The sequence below is a fragment of the Caretta caretta genome, chromosome 3 (genome assembly GCF_965140235.1).
Source record: "Caretta caretta isolate rCarCar2 chromosome 3, rCarCar1.hap1, whole genome shotgun sequence".
Lineage (NCBI taxonomy): Eukaryota > Metazoa > Chordata > Testudines > Cheloniidae > Caretta > Caretta caretta.
In genome coordinates, this window is record NC_134208.1 from 63029578 (window position 1) to 63049751 (window position 20174).

The 20174-nt window shown below is 38.1% G+C and overlaps 1 protein-coding gene and 1 non-coding gene across 3 annotated transcripts in view; both read right to left on the bottom strand.

Moving 5' to 3' along the window:
• Positions 1 to 333: 333 nt before the first annotated feature.
• ELOVL4 (ELOVL fatty acid elongase 4) overlaps positions 334 to 20174 on the bottom strand; it is a 64454-nt gene continuing 44613 nt past the window's right edge. For both annotated transcript variants that reach the window (XM_048845164.2, XM_075126545.1), the window contains exons 4-6: positions 10726 to 10897; positions 6979 to 7106; positions 334 to 4866 (exon numbers count right to left, since the gene is read on the bottom strand). In XM_048845164.2, the coding sequence (XP_048701121.1) occupies positions 4591 to 4866; positions 6979 to 7106; positions 10726 to 10897 (576 nt within the window). In that variant the 3' untranslated portion in view covers positions 334 to 4590. The remainder of the gene's footprint in view (positions 4867 to 6978; positions 7107 to 10725; positions 10898 to 20174) is intronic.
• On the bottom strand, positions 17436 to 17543 carry LOC125635030 (U6 spliceosomal RNA). Its single transcript, XR_007356126.1, has one exon. It is a non-coding gene; the product is annotated as a U6 spliceosomal RNA (small nuclear RNA).

Sequence of the window (20174 nt, forward strand, 5' to 3'; positions counted from 1 at the left end):
CACATACGGCACTGACTTGCACACTGTACCACCTCTAAGATGTCTATGGCGTGCACAGAATCTAAGTTGAAGCCCAATTCTTCACTAAGTTTTCAGTTCCCTGACGAGGACTCCAAAGCCTCCAGACTAATCTGCTCAGACCCGAGCTCAATTTAGAAAATCCCCCCAAATCATAAAGTGGAAGAATGTTCCCTGTGAAGTACTGTGCTGTGTGACAAGTTACATTAGAACAAAGGCAGCGATGCAATCAGAGTTGACAAGTTTCACAAAGCCAAGTGGGAGACTGAGAGGAAAACACATATCTATATGAAAATCATAACCAATGAACTCCTGCACAGCATGAAAAATACATTTTATTTTAATGTTTACAAAAGCAAAGCATCCTAGGCACAAGAAGCCTCCCTAACCACTGATTACCTCTATTTACATGCATTATTGGCAAATAAAACAAACACACAGGAAGAAAGTATTTTTTCATTCTTTGGAAAAAGAAGTAATTGGACCAAATTCTCTGCTGATGTAAATGGGCACAACTCCATTGACTTTGGTGGAATTTCAACAGCTCAAACTAGCAGAAAATTTGTCCCATTAATTCTGGCACCACATAGCCGGGTAACTAGAAGTCAGAGATGACTTGCTACTTCTCACCCCTTCTATATGTTCATTGCTTGTGCTTGCAACTGATTCAAGACACCCAGTAATAAATCTCCCTTCTATCCAAATCGCAACATGCCAAATTACAAGCTTTTATTTACAAGTTATGGCCTTGATATTGCACCAGAGCAATGCTTGGTTTAACTTTACACACCATGAGCAATCCCACTGAAGTTGGTAAAGGGTGCATAAAGCTAAACATGTTCATAAATCTTTACAGAATTGGGGCCTGTAAACCCGTATCCCTTCCCAACTTCGAGCACATGGCTGCCAGATGTACTAGAAGCTTATTCTGAGGAAGAGACTTTTCCTTTATTCCATTAACAGTATAGTTTTCTTAAAATGCTCTCTACCATTGAATGGAGTCATTAGTCAGCTCTCAGAGCATGCATTACATGTGGTGTCTGTAGGTATGGATGACAATGATCCCCCAATTAATGTGCATTTGAGACATCAATATTTATTTTACATTTGAACAAGTGGCATTGTGAGGTTCCCAGCACCCTATGCCTAAAATTACCAACAAATGCCATTCACGTTTGAAATGCCTGGCATCAGAGCTATAATCAATGGAAGCAGCTTGGTTTTGGTGGTTAATCCCTAGAAGCATCCAACGGTCCTATTTAAAACTTATAAGTTACTTCTCAAATTGGGAGTACCTGTTAAGAACATATAGAAGTCCTAGTTTGCTTTAAAAAAATTAAGTTATCAAGAGATGAAGTTTCATGGTGGGAAACAGGGTTGAGGAGATGTGTGTAGGATCAGGTACAAGTAAAGTGGTGTGACAGCTGATTGGTCCAAAGGTTTCAAAATTTCTTAGGGAAGGCATCCCTTTCAATGGAAAAGTTTTAGGTGCCAAATGGTTAAATAGAGTCATGATTATATAAAAAGTGCATAGCAAAAAAATAATTCACTATACAAATTTTCAGCACTTTAGTTTTAATTTTGTATATATGTACACATTTTCACATGCACTCTACTTTCTCTACATCTGGAGCCAAATTCTGAGGTGCCATGGACAATCAGGCAAGGCACAGAATGGGCAAGATTGAGAGTTTCTAGCAGTGCACACATGTGCATTCCTGCCTCAAACCTGAGAAAAGAGAAGGAACTGCAAGCTGTCAACTTTGGCTGTGTTCTGCAGCTCTGGCTTCTCAGACACAGGAAGGAACGGAGAGAAAATAGAAGTATTCCACTGACAGCCATGCTATGCCATTGGTCAAACTGCAGAACGCTACACCAATAAAAGACAACATACTCAGGCTCAAAGCAGGACTGAATCATACGGACATCAAGGAAAACCCTGTAGCAGAATATGGATGCTGTGGGCTCAATGCTACCTCAGTGACAGTGTTGGTAACCTCTCCATTTAGCAGTGTGCCAGGAAAGAGCTCTATAACTGGCTTTGCCTGTGAGCCCAAGTGACATAGCAGCTGTGCCTGCACCTGGATTCACCCAGAATGTAGTTTTATCACCAACAAGCTCCCATCTACAAGCGCCATCTGACCCAGAATTCCAATGTCATATACCCAAAATTCTCATATAAGATTCGCCTAACTTCCTGCCATAGCCTTCAGCTGTTTTCATTCTTATGTGCATTTTTGATGCATACAGTAAGTGGGAATTTGGCTCCTAAATACTGGTCAACATGCAAGATCAAATTTTTATTTCAAAGATGTGGCAGAGGGATCAATGAACCTGTACCAGAAAATTTCTTGAGAGGTTTTTAGGAGCCAGAAGATGTTACATGTATGCATCACTTTATTTAATTTGGCTTAAAAAGAAAGGAAGTTAAAACATCCAAGCCAAAATGCTAGTTTACTAGAAGTAGGGAGAATACATGCAAATTTGTCTGAGAAAGACCTTGACCCTTTCCCCCTCCCACATGCATTATGACTATCATTACACAGAAATATACATTTGTACAAATTCAGAGGTTTTTTGGAAAGCATCAAGACTAAGCAAATAGGATAATTAATGGTCATAGACCAGTTCCAGTGCAATAGAGCCTCTATACTCTATCAATCCAGTACCCTATCATGTATTATGCTTGGCGGTAGGGAGAGGGCTTACTACTGAAGAACTGACTTCCAATTTAACCCCTATTTCCAGTACTACAGGCTATGTCCTCAAGTTTTCTTCCTCGCATTCCTATCTTGGTATTTGGATACAGACAGAGTTTTCAGTAAAATGTGGAAGGACAGAAATATAGTAAGAGAAGAGGTGTTGGTTTTGTTTGCCTATTGTTTATTATAGGGTGGACTGATAACAGTTAAAAATTTTAAATTGTGTTGGATATTTTAACTTCTACATACAGAGCTTCTTATGAATTCTTTACTTTAAAAGTTGCACCATTTCCCCAGTGAAAGAGAGCTAACTAGTGATGAACCTGTTTTTAACCACAAATCTCAGAAATGTATCTGGGAACCAGCAGGCCAGCTCTTGGAGTCTAAACAGAGAACTAGGAGTTAAGAGACCTATGTTCTAGTCCCAGTTCTGCCTCATATTCATTGTGAGCAGGAACAAGCGACAATTCTCTATGCCTCAGTATCCATCTAAACAGAAAAGGAATAATAATTAGTGCCATGCTTTCCTCACAGACGGAAAGATTAATCTTTGTGATGTGCTAGATAAAAAGGCTTTGTCTTCTTATAGCTGTTTTGACTAAGAAATGATGGGCACAGCAAGCCTGTAACTTACACTGACAAGAGCCAGCAATATTGGAGAAAAGCCAGCCAATCTACCTTTATCATTTGCATTAGACAGAGGCCTGCAAACAATACCTGATGTGCAGTCTAGAATCATCATAATACTAAGATGCAAGACCAACTTATAGGTAAACATTTCTAGAATATACCTACAATGTATTTGCTGTAAAGACATAATTTAACTGCAGATTCTCTCTCCTGATGAAGTGTGCTTGTGTTCTGTTTAAACATGACTGGCGTCGAATGCTCGTAGCATTTGCAAAAGAAGGATTACGTTCTACAGCATGTTCTTCCTCACCATAACACCATACAATCATTTTGAACGTTACAAGAGTTAGCACCATGGGTTTAATGCACATGGGGGACAAGGTAGAATAACCTTACATCAGATGGATTATCTGAGGCTATGAGATGTACTTTGTTTCATAAAATATATTTTTTAAAGCCCCCCCCCCTTAATCACAGCCAAAATACCATTCCAAGCTTGCATTGAAAGAGACAGATGATAATTCTACAAAACAGGTGAAAATATATTCTTTCAGGAAAGCAATTTCTTTCTCCAATTAGCATTAACTGACATTTATATTAGAAGACTCCATATTTCAGAAATTAAAGTTATTTAATGTTAAATGTTCTTTTCAGCAGATGAAGAGGTAGGTATATTTCCATAATAGAAGAAAAATTGTAGTAGACACTAAATCAAAACAAGGAGATTCTGATAAGTCAACAGACTCTGTTCAGCATATAAACATAACTGTGTCTTGAGATATCCCTAACTAATAATAAGAGAAGTTGTATTTTCAGATAAAAATATACATCATCATAATTTGGAATTTAATAAATTTCTGGCAGAAACAGAAATAATCAAAAGCTACCTTTTTCCACGTAGAAAATCCACAAATCATTGGATCATTGGTAATATTAACCTTTGGACTGCTAAAACACATTATTTACGGCAGTTCTTTCTTACATTCACCAGCGCCAGCAGTCTAAAAGTTTACACAGAGATCATCAAATGCTTGATAATTACATACTTACAACAGAAATTTAACTTGAAGTATTTTTGTTAAAACAATCTTCATAAATAATGAAAATATCTGTGTTCTAGCTCTTCGGTAACCTAAGGGTTAATTGGTACATAGTGTTTCTTTTCTTTCTTTCTTTTTTTTTTCTTTTTAAACCAAACTGGAGGTTCCCCACTGCCAGCAATGGTTAAGGCCTGGATAAGTTACTCTCCTTTTGCTTTTCCCTTTTTCTGCTTTTTTCCATTTTCCACCAGTAGATTGTTTTCTGGTTTGCTTACACCATTTGCAACAGAACCATTCACTATTTTGCTGTTCTTAATGGGTTCCTTGGGCATTTTATATGTCCGATAGTAGAAGTTACCAAACAAGAAAATAAAGGTGATAGCATAGATCATTACACCCCAGTGCATCCATTTAGGGAAGGGACAGTCGATATAAATAGACATGGCTGTGTGGCCAAGAGTCACATGGAACTGAATCTGAAAAAAATAAAATATTGCATAATAAACCATTTGATACGATGTTAGATTTGACTATACCAACTTTTATTGAAAATACAGTAAAGTATTAACTATAAAGAAAAAACCGTCAATTGTGAAACACAATTCATGGTTTACATAAGACTTATATCATAAGTAATATATAAATGCAATATTTCTCTATACTAACAAATACAAACAGTAGTAAAACATTTACATTCACAGCCTTTAAAGTTTTATAAGGATGTTGCTAGAGATTAGACTGCTGTTCCTTTACAGTATCGGGCAGAGATCATGGAAAGCTGCACAGCAGTTATACAAATCTCAGTATTCTGTTCTCAAAACGACATATTCATATGCTGATTATAAACATGGGCACCTCAACTTCTGATACCCTCCAGACCCTGTTGCCAAAGATGGCTCCACTCCCTGCTATTCCCTCCCTCTACTGCTGAGGAAGGTCAAGCCTTCAGTGCTTACAAATAATTCTTTTTAAATGTAATACAATTATTTTAAAAAGCTCTTCCTTCCCCTCAGCTCCACCTACTATTTTTATTTACCATACAGATACAACTATTGTAAAGGCCTGGCTAAGGGCAGCTCTACCTACAACCTCACACTGAAATAACTAACTAAATGAGTCTTAATTTACACTGTTGTTATTTCACTGCAAGTCTGTTTGTGGATACTTCTTTCAGAATACAAATATCCTATTCTGATTAACTTAGGAAAAAAATCTACTTATGCTAAACTGAAATAAGAAACCTTTATTCTGAATTAAGAGCGTCCACACACAGACTTGCACTGAATTAACAAAAGGTGCATATTAAAACTGATTCAGTTATTTTGGTGCAAGTTTGTGCATAGACAAGGCCTATAAAATCAACAAGAAAAAGCCTTTTCAATTTTACGTCTGCCAGTTAGCTTAAGCTTACATAAAGAATACAGAATTACTCTTCTGTTCTGAGGCCCCATGATTTAAAAAAAAATATGGACATGGAGCGGCGCACAGGTACTTACTATAAAAAGTAGCATACAATAAGCATACATAATACAACCCTTTTATATTTTTAAAGTTTTTTTATAAAACACAGCATGTAGATCATAATTTAATACAATACATGCCATCATCATGTACAAGGGAAAAGACAAAGTTTGGGCAAAGAAGAAATTGTCTAAGAAAAATCCTTGATCTGTGACATTAAAAAATGAAAATGGGAGCAACTCCTTACCGCTTACCCCAATATATGGTAATGGGGTATGTTGCCACAGCCCAACAGTGATTGCAATTCATTACCTCTTGGCTGCTGTTTGGTAGTTTATGTGGAAAGAGTAAGTGGACTCAGTCTAGCACATTATGGATTTTTGTTCACACAACACAAAACCCATAATTCACAGCTGGAACCAAAGGACTCAATTGTTGACAGTCTTACACACCAGGAAATGAATAGAGCTGGAGGCTTTCTCCCCTTAGAGGAGATCCCTGGCAGTTCAGAATTGAAATAGCTCAGTAGGGCACGATTAGGAAACTGTCATTATCACTTTGTGTGTTGCACCTGCTCTAAGGTTTGAAATACATGCTTCAATCTCCAATGCTGTTTCACTAACACTAAAATTAATTTAAAAATGTAAGAAAAACTAATGGAAACAACATCAGACCCTTAACTACACTCTGCACTAGCAGGTGCTGCTATGTAAATAATAAGATTAAATATCAGACTTGACAGTGGTGGTCTTTTCCTTTGAAATAAGAGATTACGTTAAGGGCGCAGAATAGTTTCACAGTGTAATTGCCTACTGGTAATCAGGTATTCATTATTTCTGTCATGCCACTATAATCAAACTGATAAAGATTTGATTATTTTTCAAAAGCAAAATAACAGTTTAATTACTATTACTGGCTAACTGCATATTTTGACTGTTTTAAAGAGTATTCAAAGAGCAATTTTACATGTAATTATTTCAAAAGTTCATTGCAGTTCTAGAAATACATCAAGTTTCTGACTTGATCTGTGAATAAGTGACAGCCATCCAGCCTCGTGCTTGGCTGGTACATATTCCATTTGACAGAGAGACAGACAGCAAGCAAATTTAGAGAGAGATTTTACTTACCAATTGTAATATGGTCAAGTATCGTTTCCACCAAAGATATTTCTGAAATTTAGGGCCACAGGCAGCTAATCCATAATACATGTACATAACAACGTGAATAAAAGAATTCATTTGGGCTCCAAAAAAAGCTGTTCAGATATAAAAAAAATTCCATATAGTGTTATTTTTAAACATGAAAACCAAAAAGTTCTCTCTATTTATTTGTATTACACAGTAAAAATAAAATTGGCGCATTTTGTACTTACAATCTTGTGTGTATTGTCAGCACTAAATAGTAATATGCATAAAAACTGAACTTAAGTTGAAATCCACATCTTTTGTCCTTTTATACAGGTTTGACTATGTAGGCTTGAGCCTGCAAACATGTACTAATATGAGTAACTTGGTCATGTGAGTAGTCCCACTGACTTCAATGGGACTACTCGCATGAGCAAAGTTACATGCGTGTTTGCAACATGCAATACACCACTTTTAACAATCCATTATTAAAAAAAACAAACTTTAAAACAATAACACTGATATTTCAGGATTGTCCTTAAAATGTAATAATTCTTTGCATTTAGGCTAATATTGCTATCTATGGGTGGCTAAAATTAGGCACCCAAATACAAAGAATGATTTTCAAAAGAGCTGAGCACCCAGCAACATCCATTAACATCAATGAATTACAGTCTTCTGAAAACCAGAACCACTTACATAGGTGCCTAAGGACTTATGTATCAGTGGAGTTGTTCCCAATTAACTCCATGTGTGGACACTCTTATTTCAGAATAAGAGTGCCTTGTTTCTGCGGGTTAACCTAACCAGAAGCAGCACCGCAAATATGGAGTTTATCAGGAACAACTCCATGTGTAGACAAGCCCTTAAAATATGGACTTGAATGTCAAAATTTAGGCACTCCCTCTTGAAGAAATCTTTTCAGTAGAAAGTACTGTTCGATAGGATGCAACAGCAGTATATGAAAAGTATTATTTAGGTAGCAATTTATACTTCAACCTTTAAAAAAAATTAATACGTGCACTTTAGACATTAATGTTTTATTAGATTATACATTTGCAATGTAGGATGGCCTAGGATTCCAAACACCAAATCACACACTGCTACACAGCTAACATTGCCTAAAGAATTATTGTCATGCAGGAAAGGGTGTCTTTTCTTGCCAGAACTCAAGGTAATTTCCTCTGCAGGGTAGGATACCCCTGGCAAGACAGTAATACTTCTTTAGACAACATGGACTGTAGGATTTCCCTGTAATTTCATTTGAAAATCCCCATGTAGGGCTCAACATTAAAGAGACACTTGTCAACTTGAATTTTCAAAAAACTGATTCATTTGAACTATAGCATGTAAAGAATTTTTGCTTTTGAAAAACTTCTCACACGCTTTTATAACATTTTTATTGCCCCCCCTGCTGATGCCTGAAAAAGTCTTTTGGGTGGGCCCCAAAGCAACACTAAACAACATGCTTCAGCCCATTCCCTTTTTGCTGTGCACATCCATGCCTGCCGCTTCTTCAGCATCACCTTTGCAGCTGCTGATACTGATGAATGATCTCTTACAGGTCTTGAGGAAGAGCATGCATGTGCATTGCCCGACAGCAGTGCATGACAATGTCACCATCACTGGAGCTTGGCAAAAAATGTTCAGTGAATAGTTTACCAAAAATGCAGTTTTGGTCAACCTGAAAGTATTCAGGAATTCATGTCAAGTTCTCCAAACAGTTTCAAAATGTTTCAGAAATGTCTAGACAAAATGTTTTATTTTGACCCACTCTAAATGTTTTGTTTCAATTTTGAGCATTGTGAGAAAACGAAAGAGGGCTAGATTACAAAATTGCCAGAGGTGGGTTGTGAGGGGAGATGATGATGAAGTAGCTAGCCTCCCTTCTGGCCTAGTGGTGAGGCAGCTCGCCCAGAATGTGGGAGATCCTAATTCAATTCCTGCCTGTCTGATAAGCAGAAAGAATTAGAATTTGGTTCTCCCATTTCTCAAGAGAATGTCCTGATATTATAGCATGAGTCTTAATAAATCTCTCCTGTTAAAGCTGTATCATTTTGGAGAAATGAACAGTCACCGGGAGCAGGGACTTGCACTTGGGTCTCCTATATCATAGGGGAGTAGCCTGACCACCAGGCTATAGAATCATTCTCATTCTTTCCCTGGCCAAATGACTATTGGTTGTCATTGTAAATTGGCACTCTGATAGAAAATTTAGACCTGCTGGTACGTAGGCAATGTGTTGTCTGCTAGAAAACAGTGGAACAGATACACACAAAGAAATCTGTAACAACTTGACACCTATCCTAGTTTATATTGGGTGAAATCCTGACCCCATGCCAGGCCTCTGTTGCTTCAGAAGGGCCGCAACACAGACCTGCTGCATTTCTTCTGTCGGTACCAGGAATTCTAGAGGCTGAACAGCTGGACCACAGAGTTGAGCTGAGCTTTGAAATGGCCCCATGCATAGGTATGGGAGTTGAGGGCACTCAGCAACTTACAAGATCAAACTACAAGGGGCTAAAAGGTAAGGGATTCACTGGAAAATGGTAGTTGGGACTACAAACTGCACATATTCAATGGCCACAAACCTCATGTAATGAGTACAGTGAACAGTAGTGACTGAACATGCAGTGAACCCAGGATTCCTCTCACCCTAAAGCTGGATTGGGGAGAATTCCATCCTCCAATAAGCTGTAAATATGAATTTCACCCCATGGGCTGAAATATTTATATAACCATACATTTTATATTCTAATGTACATATAGTGTGTGAGTGTATAAAAAATCCAAAATATACAATATATGAATATTTTAACAAAGGCTTAATTTTAGTCTGGATTACATGGATTATTATTGTAAATTATTTTTATAGTTATTTTTACAGCCCTTTCCAAATAGAATGGGACATTTTCTTCCAACCTCTGCCTCAGCAGAATTTGAGAGAGACAAGGCAAAGCAAGACATGACATGGGAACAACGCAGGAAAAGAAGGGTGTGGAGAAAACAATGGATGTAGGATTTCCTTGATGTGAACTTTATAGGAACAGAAAGAAGGACATTATAGGTTTGTGTCATTATAAAGCGTCTACAACTGGTTGATACGGGTTTATTGCTAACCTTCAAATGAGTAATTCAGATTTTGATACTTGTTTTGTTATAAAACAAAACAAACCCAAAACTCACATATAGAGCCAACTTCTACTCTACTAAAAATCCAGAATCGCTCCATTAACATCAATGGCTTTAGGCTGGAGTAACGGGGAAGAAACTGGCCCATAGTTGTGATTCTTAATTCTCTGTAGCTGCAAAATGTTAGATTAGGCAGGGTTGTTGCAGCTGTGTCAGTCCCAGGATATGAGAGAGATAAGGTGGGTGAGGTATTCTCTTTTATTGGACCAATGTCTGGTGCAAGAGACAAATTTATCTGCCTGGCTCCATGTAGCAAGGTGACAATTTTTTTAAAGATGGAATTTGTAAAGACGAAATCTCAGTTTTGCATTTGATGCCCGTGAGTAAAGTGTTTTGCAATTCATAAAACTACAGCTCTGTTCTCTCTCTTCCTCCCCCTCATTTCACACAGAAGGAAGTTACACTTACATAACTGCTATGATCCAATGCTGTTTCAATAGACTTATCATATAGTATTCAGTTAATTCCATGAAACAGTGGTTTCCTTATTAATTCCCAATAGGCTGATTCGCACTGTTATGTCTATATTGCCTTAAGAGAAAAAGACAGTTGACTCACCTTGTCCTCCTGGAACCCACTTGATACCAATCCACCACAAGGTGAACATAGTGAAATGGTGATAGACATGAAGGAAACTGATTTGGTTAAATTTCTTCCTCAGGATGAAAAATATTGTGTCCAAGTACTCAATTCCTTTTGAGACAAAATACCACCATAAAGCACCAGCTATCTGCAATATAGGAACAAAGATCCTAATGATTCTTAAAGAAATAATTAAATGAAATTAAAGTTAAATACATCAATGTGCTGTGAGGAAGAAATGGAAGATACAACGAGCCTATTTGGCAGTTTCTAATCCATTTCTGAAAAATGCTCTGAATTCTGGGTTATTTACAGCAGGAGTGGAATCATAGGTTAGGAGAAGTCAGTTATGATTTAACTATTACACATCTGGCAACATCAGAGCATTAGGCTTCTTTGGATTTTACTCCGGCCAAGGATGGAATTTTCTTTGTAATTTATGAAAATGGGTTCAATATACTATTTTATAAGGTCTACCATATTTTACAATTTAGCGATCTCTAAAGAGAAGCAGTTTACTATCTCTCATGTACTTCCTCTTTACCTTAGACTCTTCTACAGAGATTGCTACTGAAAGTCCTGTATATAAGCACACCACAATTTGACACAGACACAGAAACAATGAGGCACATACACCACAATGTGGTTAAATGCAGAGGCTACAACTTCACTAAAACCCTTAACCAGTGGAGAGCATTCCCCCCAGCTACCTAGCTGGGCTGCTCCAGTGTGGATTTCAACTGGGTACCAATGGTGCCTAGTTCTACAAACCTGACAGGCACATGTGAGGGCAATACCCTTGTTACATGCTCAGGCCTGCTCTGGAACTCAGAGTCCTATCCTGCTCCCTTCCCCCATGAAGAAGGTAGGAGAAAGGAGAAAAGGGGAGCCATACACTGAACGAGACACACCCCATCATCATGCAACAAATTTCTCTGAGCTCATGCCGAAGCAGCCCTCTGAGCTTATGCTGAAGCAGGGGATTCACATTTGACCATTTTTAAACCCACCAACCACAATGGAGCCCGCAAAAGTTGTGACAATGCAATTTATCTCACCCAAATCCAGACCTCAGATATGCTGGATGGAAGGTGAAAAACCCTACACAGCAGTTTGCCAATTTTGCCATATGGGAAAAATTCTTTCCAGTCCCCAAACAAGTTTGACAATTACCCTAGCCCCTGGCATCGTAAAAGATCTAGCTCATTAGATAAGGGTGAGTAAGGGCAGGGCTCAGGGATGGATTAAGAACTCTTATGGACTTGGGCACATATTCTAAATCACCTCCTGAAAAAAAAAATCAAAAAACCCCCAAAACTTTGAACCTTCCTGATACGATGAAAAACATGTTATTTAAAAAATTAACAGAATAAGGGAACAAAACACGCGCCATAGCTGACATTAAGAATTAGGTTTAGCTAGCAATTAATATTTACAGTTAATAGGTTTCCTCAGAAGCACTGCCTGCTCAATACCGCATGTCAGTTTAGACACTAGACACTTAGCAATTCCATGCAAGAACTGACAGAGAAAACAGGTAACTACAGAGGAAGCAGAAATAGAGCAATTTGGTTTCATATACAGACTACTACTGCAGCCAAATATAACAGTATTCACTAAAGCAAGATCATCTAGAATTACTACCCAACTTTGTGCAGACTTCGTCTTAACAATTCTTCTCCAAAACAATTTACAAAAAAGCAAAAATAGGCATTGATAATAAAACAGCTCTCTCTAGAGACCTCATATACACTATTCTAATTCTCTGATATTTCATAAAAATGTAGTATTTCACACGGACACTGTGTCAGCTGATGCAGTGCATATGGTAACTTGTTTCATTTTGTGCAGAGAACCGACACTGAAAGAGTTCGTCAGGAAAGTTTTGGTCTTCTTGAGGGTAAACTGCTGCATATCTGCGCACTTCATTGACATACACTGAACCCAATTTAAACAGGACTTCATAGAACTCATACCGCACATTGAAAGCATCTAGTCTGTGATGTAGACAAGCTGCAAGTTTGTCAGTTCTGACAACAAATGTTTCAGAGCAAAACGAATGGCTTCATTCACGTACTGGCTCTACTGCCCCTTCAGACTCGCCCTCAATTGGTTTTTTTTTTACAAGGATGACAAACTCATGTTGACTGTAAATAGATTCCACTTACTAGTGATCCGGATATTAACAACTTCCAGTTAATAGCAACATTTTGCCAGGAACAAATCCCAACCCAATGACTTTAATATTAATGGGATTTGGACATTGGCAACGGCATGCCACTTATTAACAATATTGTTTGGAAGAAAGGGTACAGCTGCAGGCAGGTTTATGAGGTTGCAACCAAGGAAGGAAAAACTGGGACATGTGGAGCACCTGCCACAGGAAGGTTTGCAGGGCTGCAGCCAGGGAAGGAACATCCCAGCAATTCCTGGCTGCAGCCTCGCAAACCTGCCTTTCGTTTATTAGCAACTGCCAGATAATGGCAGCTTTTTCTGGCAACCGAGGAATTGCTAAGAAGCAGAATACACTGTAGCAAAGTAGCAAACACATTTTCTTTGCACTGAATTCAAAATCCTCAAACTGGTCACATAATAGCCCAACAAATGTTTCCAGGGAGCACAGTACATCAACAGCAACACTTAGATCTACGTCCATCTTCTGTAGCTGGGTGCTGATCAGTTTGAACTGCTGAAGCACAGTGTCCAAAAGAGCTCCATGACAGCTGTCTCCAATTGTTCCATTTTCATGTGAAGATAAGTTGCATTTAAACAAGTGTCAGGAGGCTGATTTATATTTTTTGAAAGACCTTCCAAGGCTTGTTGAATACTGCTATAGTTTTGACACACTGGCTTGGTAGAATCGGTACAATTACACCACTGAGTATCTGACAGACTTCTGAAAGTCAAAAGTCTCTGGCTAGTGTCAGTATTTATGTTGTGGAAATGGATTTCCATCAATGTGTTGAGGCAGAGCGGAAAGAATAGAGCCACCACAGCTTTGGCCATTTGCACATGTAGTTCTCAGGTGGCTGAAACTCAATGAATTTCACAATTATATGCCCCTCTGATTTGAGAGATCAGAGGGTGAATGTGAGCTGGTCTACATGCACTACATCAGGAGTTGTATCAAACAGTTACAGAAAAATACTTGGCTTGCTGTAATTCTGCTGCTATAGTATTTTTAATTATCATTCCCACCAATTTAATGGATGTCAGAGATAGCTGACGACACAGGAGAGCTTAATTTTCCCCTTCTGTCCAAATGTAGCTAGGTGGTCAGCCAGAAATAGATCAAATTGTGATATTAGTTCCAAAATCCCAAAATAATTTCTAATGCTTTCAGATTCTAATACAACATCCTGACCATGGAAGCCAAACCCATGAGCACTTAAAAACTTTATAACTGGCACCACATGCTAAAGAACATCTCTTTGGTACTGCTCTTCTGAATTAAATTGGTGTGCCAGATCAGAGTGAATCCTGTCCCAACCAGACAAGATTCTGGTATGCGTTTTGTATGTATGTGTTACCCAAGTCAGCATGCAGAATCAGTGTTCTATGCCCCTATTATGCTCAAAAAGTCACTTGGGATGTTTCCAATCACTAAAGCCTTCTGTAAACGTATGGAACCTACTGGGAGAAAAGCCTATATGAAAAACACTAAGCATTTCCAGTAGATGGAGAGTAAATAAGCCAATCTCACGCAACAACTTCACCCTTATGCAGACAAAATGAAAAAAAGTTCTTTAGAAAACAAACAAACATTCTCTTCTCTTCCCTGCAATTACCCATGTAGAATTCAGGAAGTTTTCTATTTCTGCATTTCTACACACAGCCAACCTTTGGCAACCTAAAACTGCCTGTTGTTTTCATCAGATTTTCTCAACAGTGCAGGATCTGTAGAAATTTAGTCAGTTGTAGATACATGTACATTTTATTCTTGATCAGTCTTGAATGTAGTAACATGCTGCTATATTTCTACGATCTTTCCTTCTGCTTGCAAATTTTCAACATCACCAGCTCCATATGGGGGCCATGTTGCTCCCAGTCCTTTATTTCAGCCACTTCATAACTCCCTTGTAGCGGCTTCTTCTTCTTCTTTTTCTTAAAACCATGTTGAGCTTTGAAAAGTTTTCTAATAAAGCTGCGTCTTTTTAACATTTTTCTTTTTTTGTTATGTTTCTGTTTACCATGTCCACCTGAGTAGCGACAGTTAGTACACACATGCATGATTTTACACATTAGCTGTATTCTAACCACTCCTGGAATGCTAACACCAGTGTGCACAATGTGAGCTAGCATACAGTGGAACACACAGTAATTCACATATCCACATTGTAGCTGAAGTACATTGGTATTCATCTAAAAACAGTCAGGCCACATATCAAAAATGCTCAAAGGGACGGGGTTGCAAGTGTTATCAAATAAATATGTAAAGTTGTGAACAGAAACTCCTGCTCTTACAGTGATGAACACAGGATACGTGTGTGTTAGGGCTCCATAAATAAAAAATGGAAGATGAAATATGTAAGCTCATAATTAAAAGGTCTCCAAAGTCTTCTGGGGACCCTGTCCATTAATATGGCCCTGGCAGGGCTGGAACAGAGCCAAACTGGCAGCGGACCAGCAGAAAGCAAGAGCTCTAAATGACTACTCCCTGAAGTAAAAAGCAAGCAGAAGCCACCCTCTCCTTCACCTCCCTGGCAGAATGGCTCCACTGTCCAGTATTGGGCTCCATTCAATGGAAGCCATGTAGGACAGCCTCCTGCATGAGGGGCAGAAGGAAAGAGAGAGAGAGGAGCTGCACATTCCCCGGCAAATACATAAATGGAGTAGGGAGGAGAAGGGGGAAGTAGGAAGACATGTAGCACTGCCCCAGCTGTTTCAGCTTAGGGATGTCTCCCTCCTCAACCTGAGCAGGAGCAAGGGGGGTGTTTCACTTGCCTCTGGATCCATCAAGTCACATTCTGGATAGTGAGATGAGCATTTTAGGTTAGGTAAAGGTTGGAAGGAGAAAGCATCACAGGAGCAGAAACTGCAGTTCTGCATTGCAGAGTCAGTGAGCTCCCAGAAGGATAACACCACAGTTTATTGTTACCAATCTGCATGCTTTGCATATCAACTGCTGAATGCCTGCTTCATCATCTCTGCATATATTTTGAATCCAGTGCAGATGCTAGGGAGGTGGGGCAGACTCATTAGCTTATACGAACAGAGACAAAACTGGGTAATTTCTGTCATAATAGGGAGAGGGAGAGTAGGTGAAAGAAATAAACAAAGAAGACTGCCAGAGCTGGGAGTTCCCACATTTATGGGAAAGCCAAAAGAATGTTTAAGATACATATTGCTCAATAAGTAGCACTTCTGCCTCTGGGCCGGGCAGTCATATATTTAACTCCCACAGCAAGGCTTGGTCTCACCCCCACTGATGACACTGTAGTACAGTAACTGCTCTTAAGGAAACACTGGAACAAGAAGCAGTGTTTGAAGATTAATGTGGATGCATAGTGTGGAAGTAAAAGTGAGGTCTGGTAGTCAGACAACCTGGTTTCTATGTCCAGCACACTGTAGGCTTGCTATATGACCTTGAGTAGGTCACTCAATATTTATAGTCCAGGAGCCTTAGAATTCTACCTGTTCTGCAGATTATTCACGTCCCGTTAGGTGAATTCAATTGAACATCACTGCATCCATTTAAAAGACATTCCCTTCCTGTAAGGCATGCAGAATTTTAAAGATCCAGTGTGGTATTTGCCTCCGTTTCCCCATTTCTCAGTGGGATTATGCCTACCTAGTTTTTGGGGTTTTTTTTACAGAACCTCAAAATCCCCACTTAAAGGGTGCTACATAAGTAGAAAATATCAGTTGCATGTGCTGCTCAACAGCTATAAATAATTCAGTTTGGCTACTACTTATCACTTACAAAGAAGCTGACAGGTTTCAAGTGCTGTAAAGTCTTTAATTATCCCAATGCCCCTAAGTATTGAGGTACTATCACTATTTTTATAGATGAAAAAATGAAACAAAGAAATTTTAAATTGCTTGTCCAAGGTCAAGCAGCCACGTGGAGATGGGGATAGGAAGCATGCTTGTCCATGCTCTGTTCAATTAAGTAATATATCAAGAACAGACAGGCACCATTAAACTTGCTTTGTAAAGCACCAAAAATGTAGGACCTAACTGATAGTTGTATTTTTGATAAAACTGCTTCTTAATATCAAGTTCAACAGAGAGTAACAATGAAATAATTCAATTAATAAAAATAATTAAAAATAATAGACATTATACTAAATATTCTTTAAACCAATAATGTAATTCTTATTATGAAATTTCTTTCCTGAGAGCTTTCATACGAGTCAAATCTAAGTCTGTTAAGACACCAGATGGCCCAGAAAGATTACATTACCACCTAAGATTAAGAGGTCAGCAACAGATCCAACTCCATGACCTCTGCACACTGCAAGCTTTTTAAATTATGACTTCATGCTCACATTAACAATTTTAACCTAAGGCCCTGTCACTGCTAGGTTTTTTCCACCAGATCCAAACCAGGGTAAGGCACTGGTACAAGGCGTGCTTTACACTGGTGTAGTACAGCTATATGGGGATTTGAACCAGTGTAGCTATGCAAGTGAAAATGCCCTGCACAGACAGGGCCTAACTATTTTCATAGAGTTTAAAGGCCAGAAAAGATGTAATGCTTCATGAACTTGCATGTCATCTGGGCACAGTTACCATGCTAATTTTTTCCTATTTCATTCTAATTTTAATATACATGCTGCCAAAACAAGCACACACACACACCATCTTTCGTGCCTGAACGGTTTGTATCACATACTATGTTTCTCATTACATTTGAAAGGATATTTATTTAGTATAAGGGCAGAAATTAAAAACAAACCAAAAAAACCACAATACACCACTTGATTCTAAAGTGGAATCCCTCTTTTCCCTGCTTTCCCTTCAGAAGAACTCTAATTAAAGGACTCGTTACAGAGGACTTGAAGGAGTATCCTTTATGAGATCATCTTTATATACTGTGAAGGAGAGGTTTTTGTTTGTTTTTTTAAACTCACATTTCCTTCTTATGGAGTTTTATAAGAGTTTAGAATCTTATACTCCGAAATTTATTTGTAATCTGCAGTTATTTACATGATTTAGTTTATTTTATATTAAAAATACCTATTCAAGTTCTAGGCACTTGTACACTTATTAGAAATGCCAAAAAAAGATAAATACCTTTTATTCAAAAGATAACTGTCCTAGGCCACTTCACACTATAGTCCACCTAGCATCAGCTGTCCTAGGCCACTTCACACTATAGTCCACCCAGCACCACAAATAGCACATTTCAAAATTGCAAACTATTTAATACCCCCACAACCAATGACCCCGAATTCCTCAACCCATAGCTCCCTGTAAACCCCAATAGACTAGAGGAGCCTGACTATGTGCCCAAAGCAGGAACAAAACCAGGCTCTGTTGGATCAAATGAGAATTGGAGGTTGGAATCCAGCAAAAGAGATGCTTAATTTTACTTTATTTGAGGAATTTGTTCAGTTGATGAGAATTAAAGAGGAAATTCATAACTTTTGAAAAGACCATGCTGTAAATGCTGTAAAGAGCCTAAAGGAGTTTGAACTTTAATGGGATTTTTGTGGTTATGACGCTCTCTCTCTCTCTCTCTCTCTGAAGCACCTTTGAAAATCTCAGGTCTTTATCTTTAAATTTAAATGCAAAGCAGGACATACTGCTGAATGTGGCAAAAAGTTGATTGTTCTTTCATCTCTTTTTGCTTCTGTATGAAAGATGTATAGTTTTGCAGTCTAAATTAAATTCACTTTATGCTTACAAGACTTGACAGTGAGAGTTACGAAAAAAACTCCATTGTGTCAGGGAAAGGGCATAAATATTGTGCTGATTCCCATATACTTGAATTTTCTAACAGTGCCTAAGGGCTTGTCTTCACTACAGGGGTAAGTCGACCTAAGTTACACTACTCCAGATACACGAATAACATAGCTGGAGTCGACGTAGGTTAGGTCGATTTACTGCGGTGTCTTTTCTGCACTGCATTCGGGGATCGATTTATCGCGACTAGACAAGACGTGATAAATCGATCCCCGATAGATTGATCACTACCCGCCGATCCGGCAGGTAGTGAAGACCTGCAACACTATAGCCCAGCTCATAACAGAACTGAATTGTACGATGCCTCCTAATTGTACTGAGTTTTGTTGCTATCATTTTCAGAGAATAGGTTAAAACATTATTACTTGCCAACCAATATATATCTTAGCCTGATCCAAAAAACCCTTTGAATTACTCAAAGACTATTCTTCGTGAGAGAAAACTGCTCTCAGCTGAAGGCAATGTAAAGTTGTTGCATACTGTACGAGACTCAAGCAGTACAGATTCACAAACTCTTCCTTAAAATGATCATAATGTTCATGTTTGGTTTTATAATGTGTTTTTTACTTACTTTTCCCCTTCTACATGACCACATATCCCCAATCCCTCAGCTTGTTTCATATTTAATTTTTCTTTTTACTCTAAGTCCTGCTACACCAAACATTTACATTAAATTGTGCGTATATTTAATCAGTTCACCTTGTTTTCAAAACTAGTAAAAATATTAATTGAAAACAAAAAAGCAATAGAAAGAACAAAATGATTCAGATTTAGACAAGTTTAGTAATATATTTACAAGACAACAAGAGAAAATGGGAACAGAAAATGCATACTGAAATAGAAGACATTGCCTTGACAGACATCAACAGAGAAACACTGCTCATGAGTAGCTTCCCTTCTTTGAAAAAGTTCCAACATAAGGTGTTAGCTGAATGTTTCTCAAATCCGTAGCATAACACAAAATAGATTTTTTCAGATTTTCAGGAAAGGAAATGAGGTCACAGAAGTTCATATACATATCCTGGAGGAATGTGCAGGATTTTGCAGAGGTCCCATAAGGCTGCTAAAAATTTCTCTCTGGGTAAAATTCTCAAATCCCAGCTCTGGTTCTCTGTCTACTCTAGATTACTGGGATTTTCAAAAAAGTTAACTGTAAGAAGTATGTTTTGTTAAAAGTTGGTAACAAGTCTTTTAAAGATAATTAGGGTCTGTTGAATCCAAATATGGTTGTTACCAAGCTGTATGTTGTGTATAAAGGCCCTTACAAAGAGAGCAAAGAAACAAAACAGAAATGGCTGAAATGTAAGTCTATTTCTTTTTTGTTTGGGATTAACATCCTTCAGTTCAATCATAATGAGCTGTAGGATGTAAGAAAAGTAATCAAATATGCACAATCTTTTTATAAAGCTACTGAATTTCAGTTTCTTATTTCAAGAGGTACAAGAAATATTTTAATATGTTATACAACCATGAAAGAGAATTTTTACATGGCTCTTGAGCATTAGCAAAAGTGT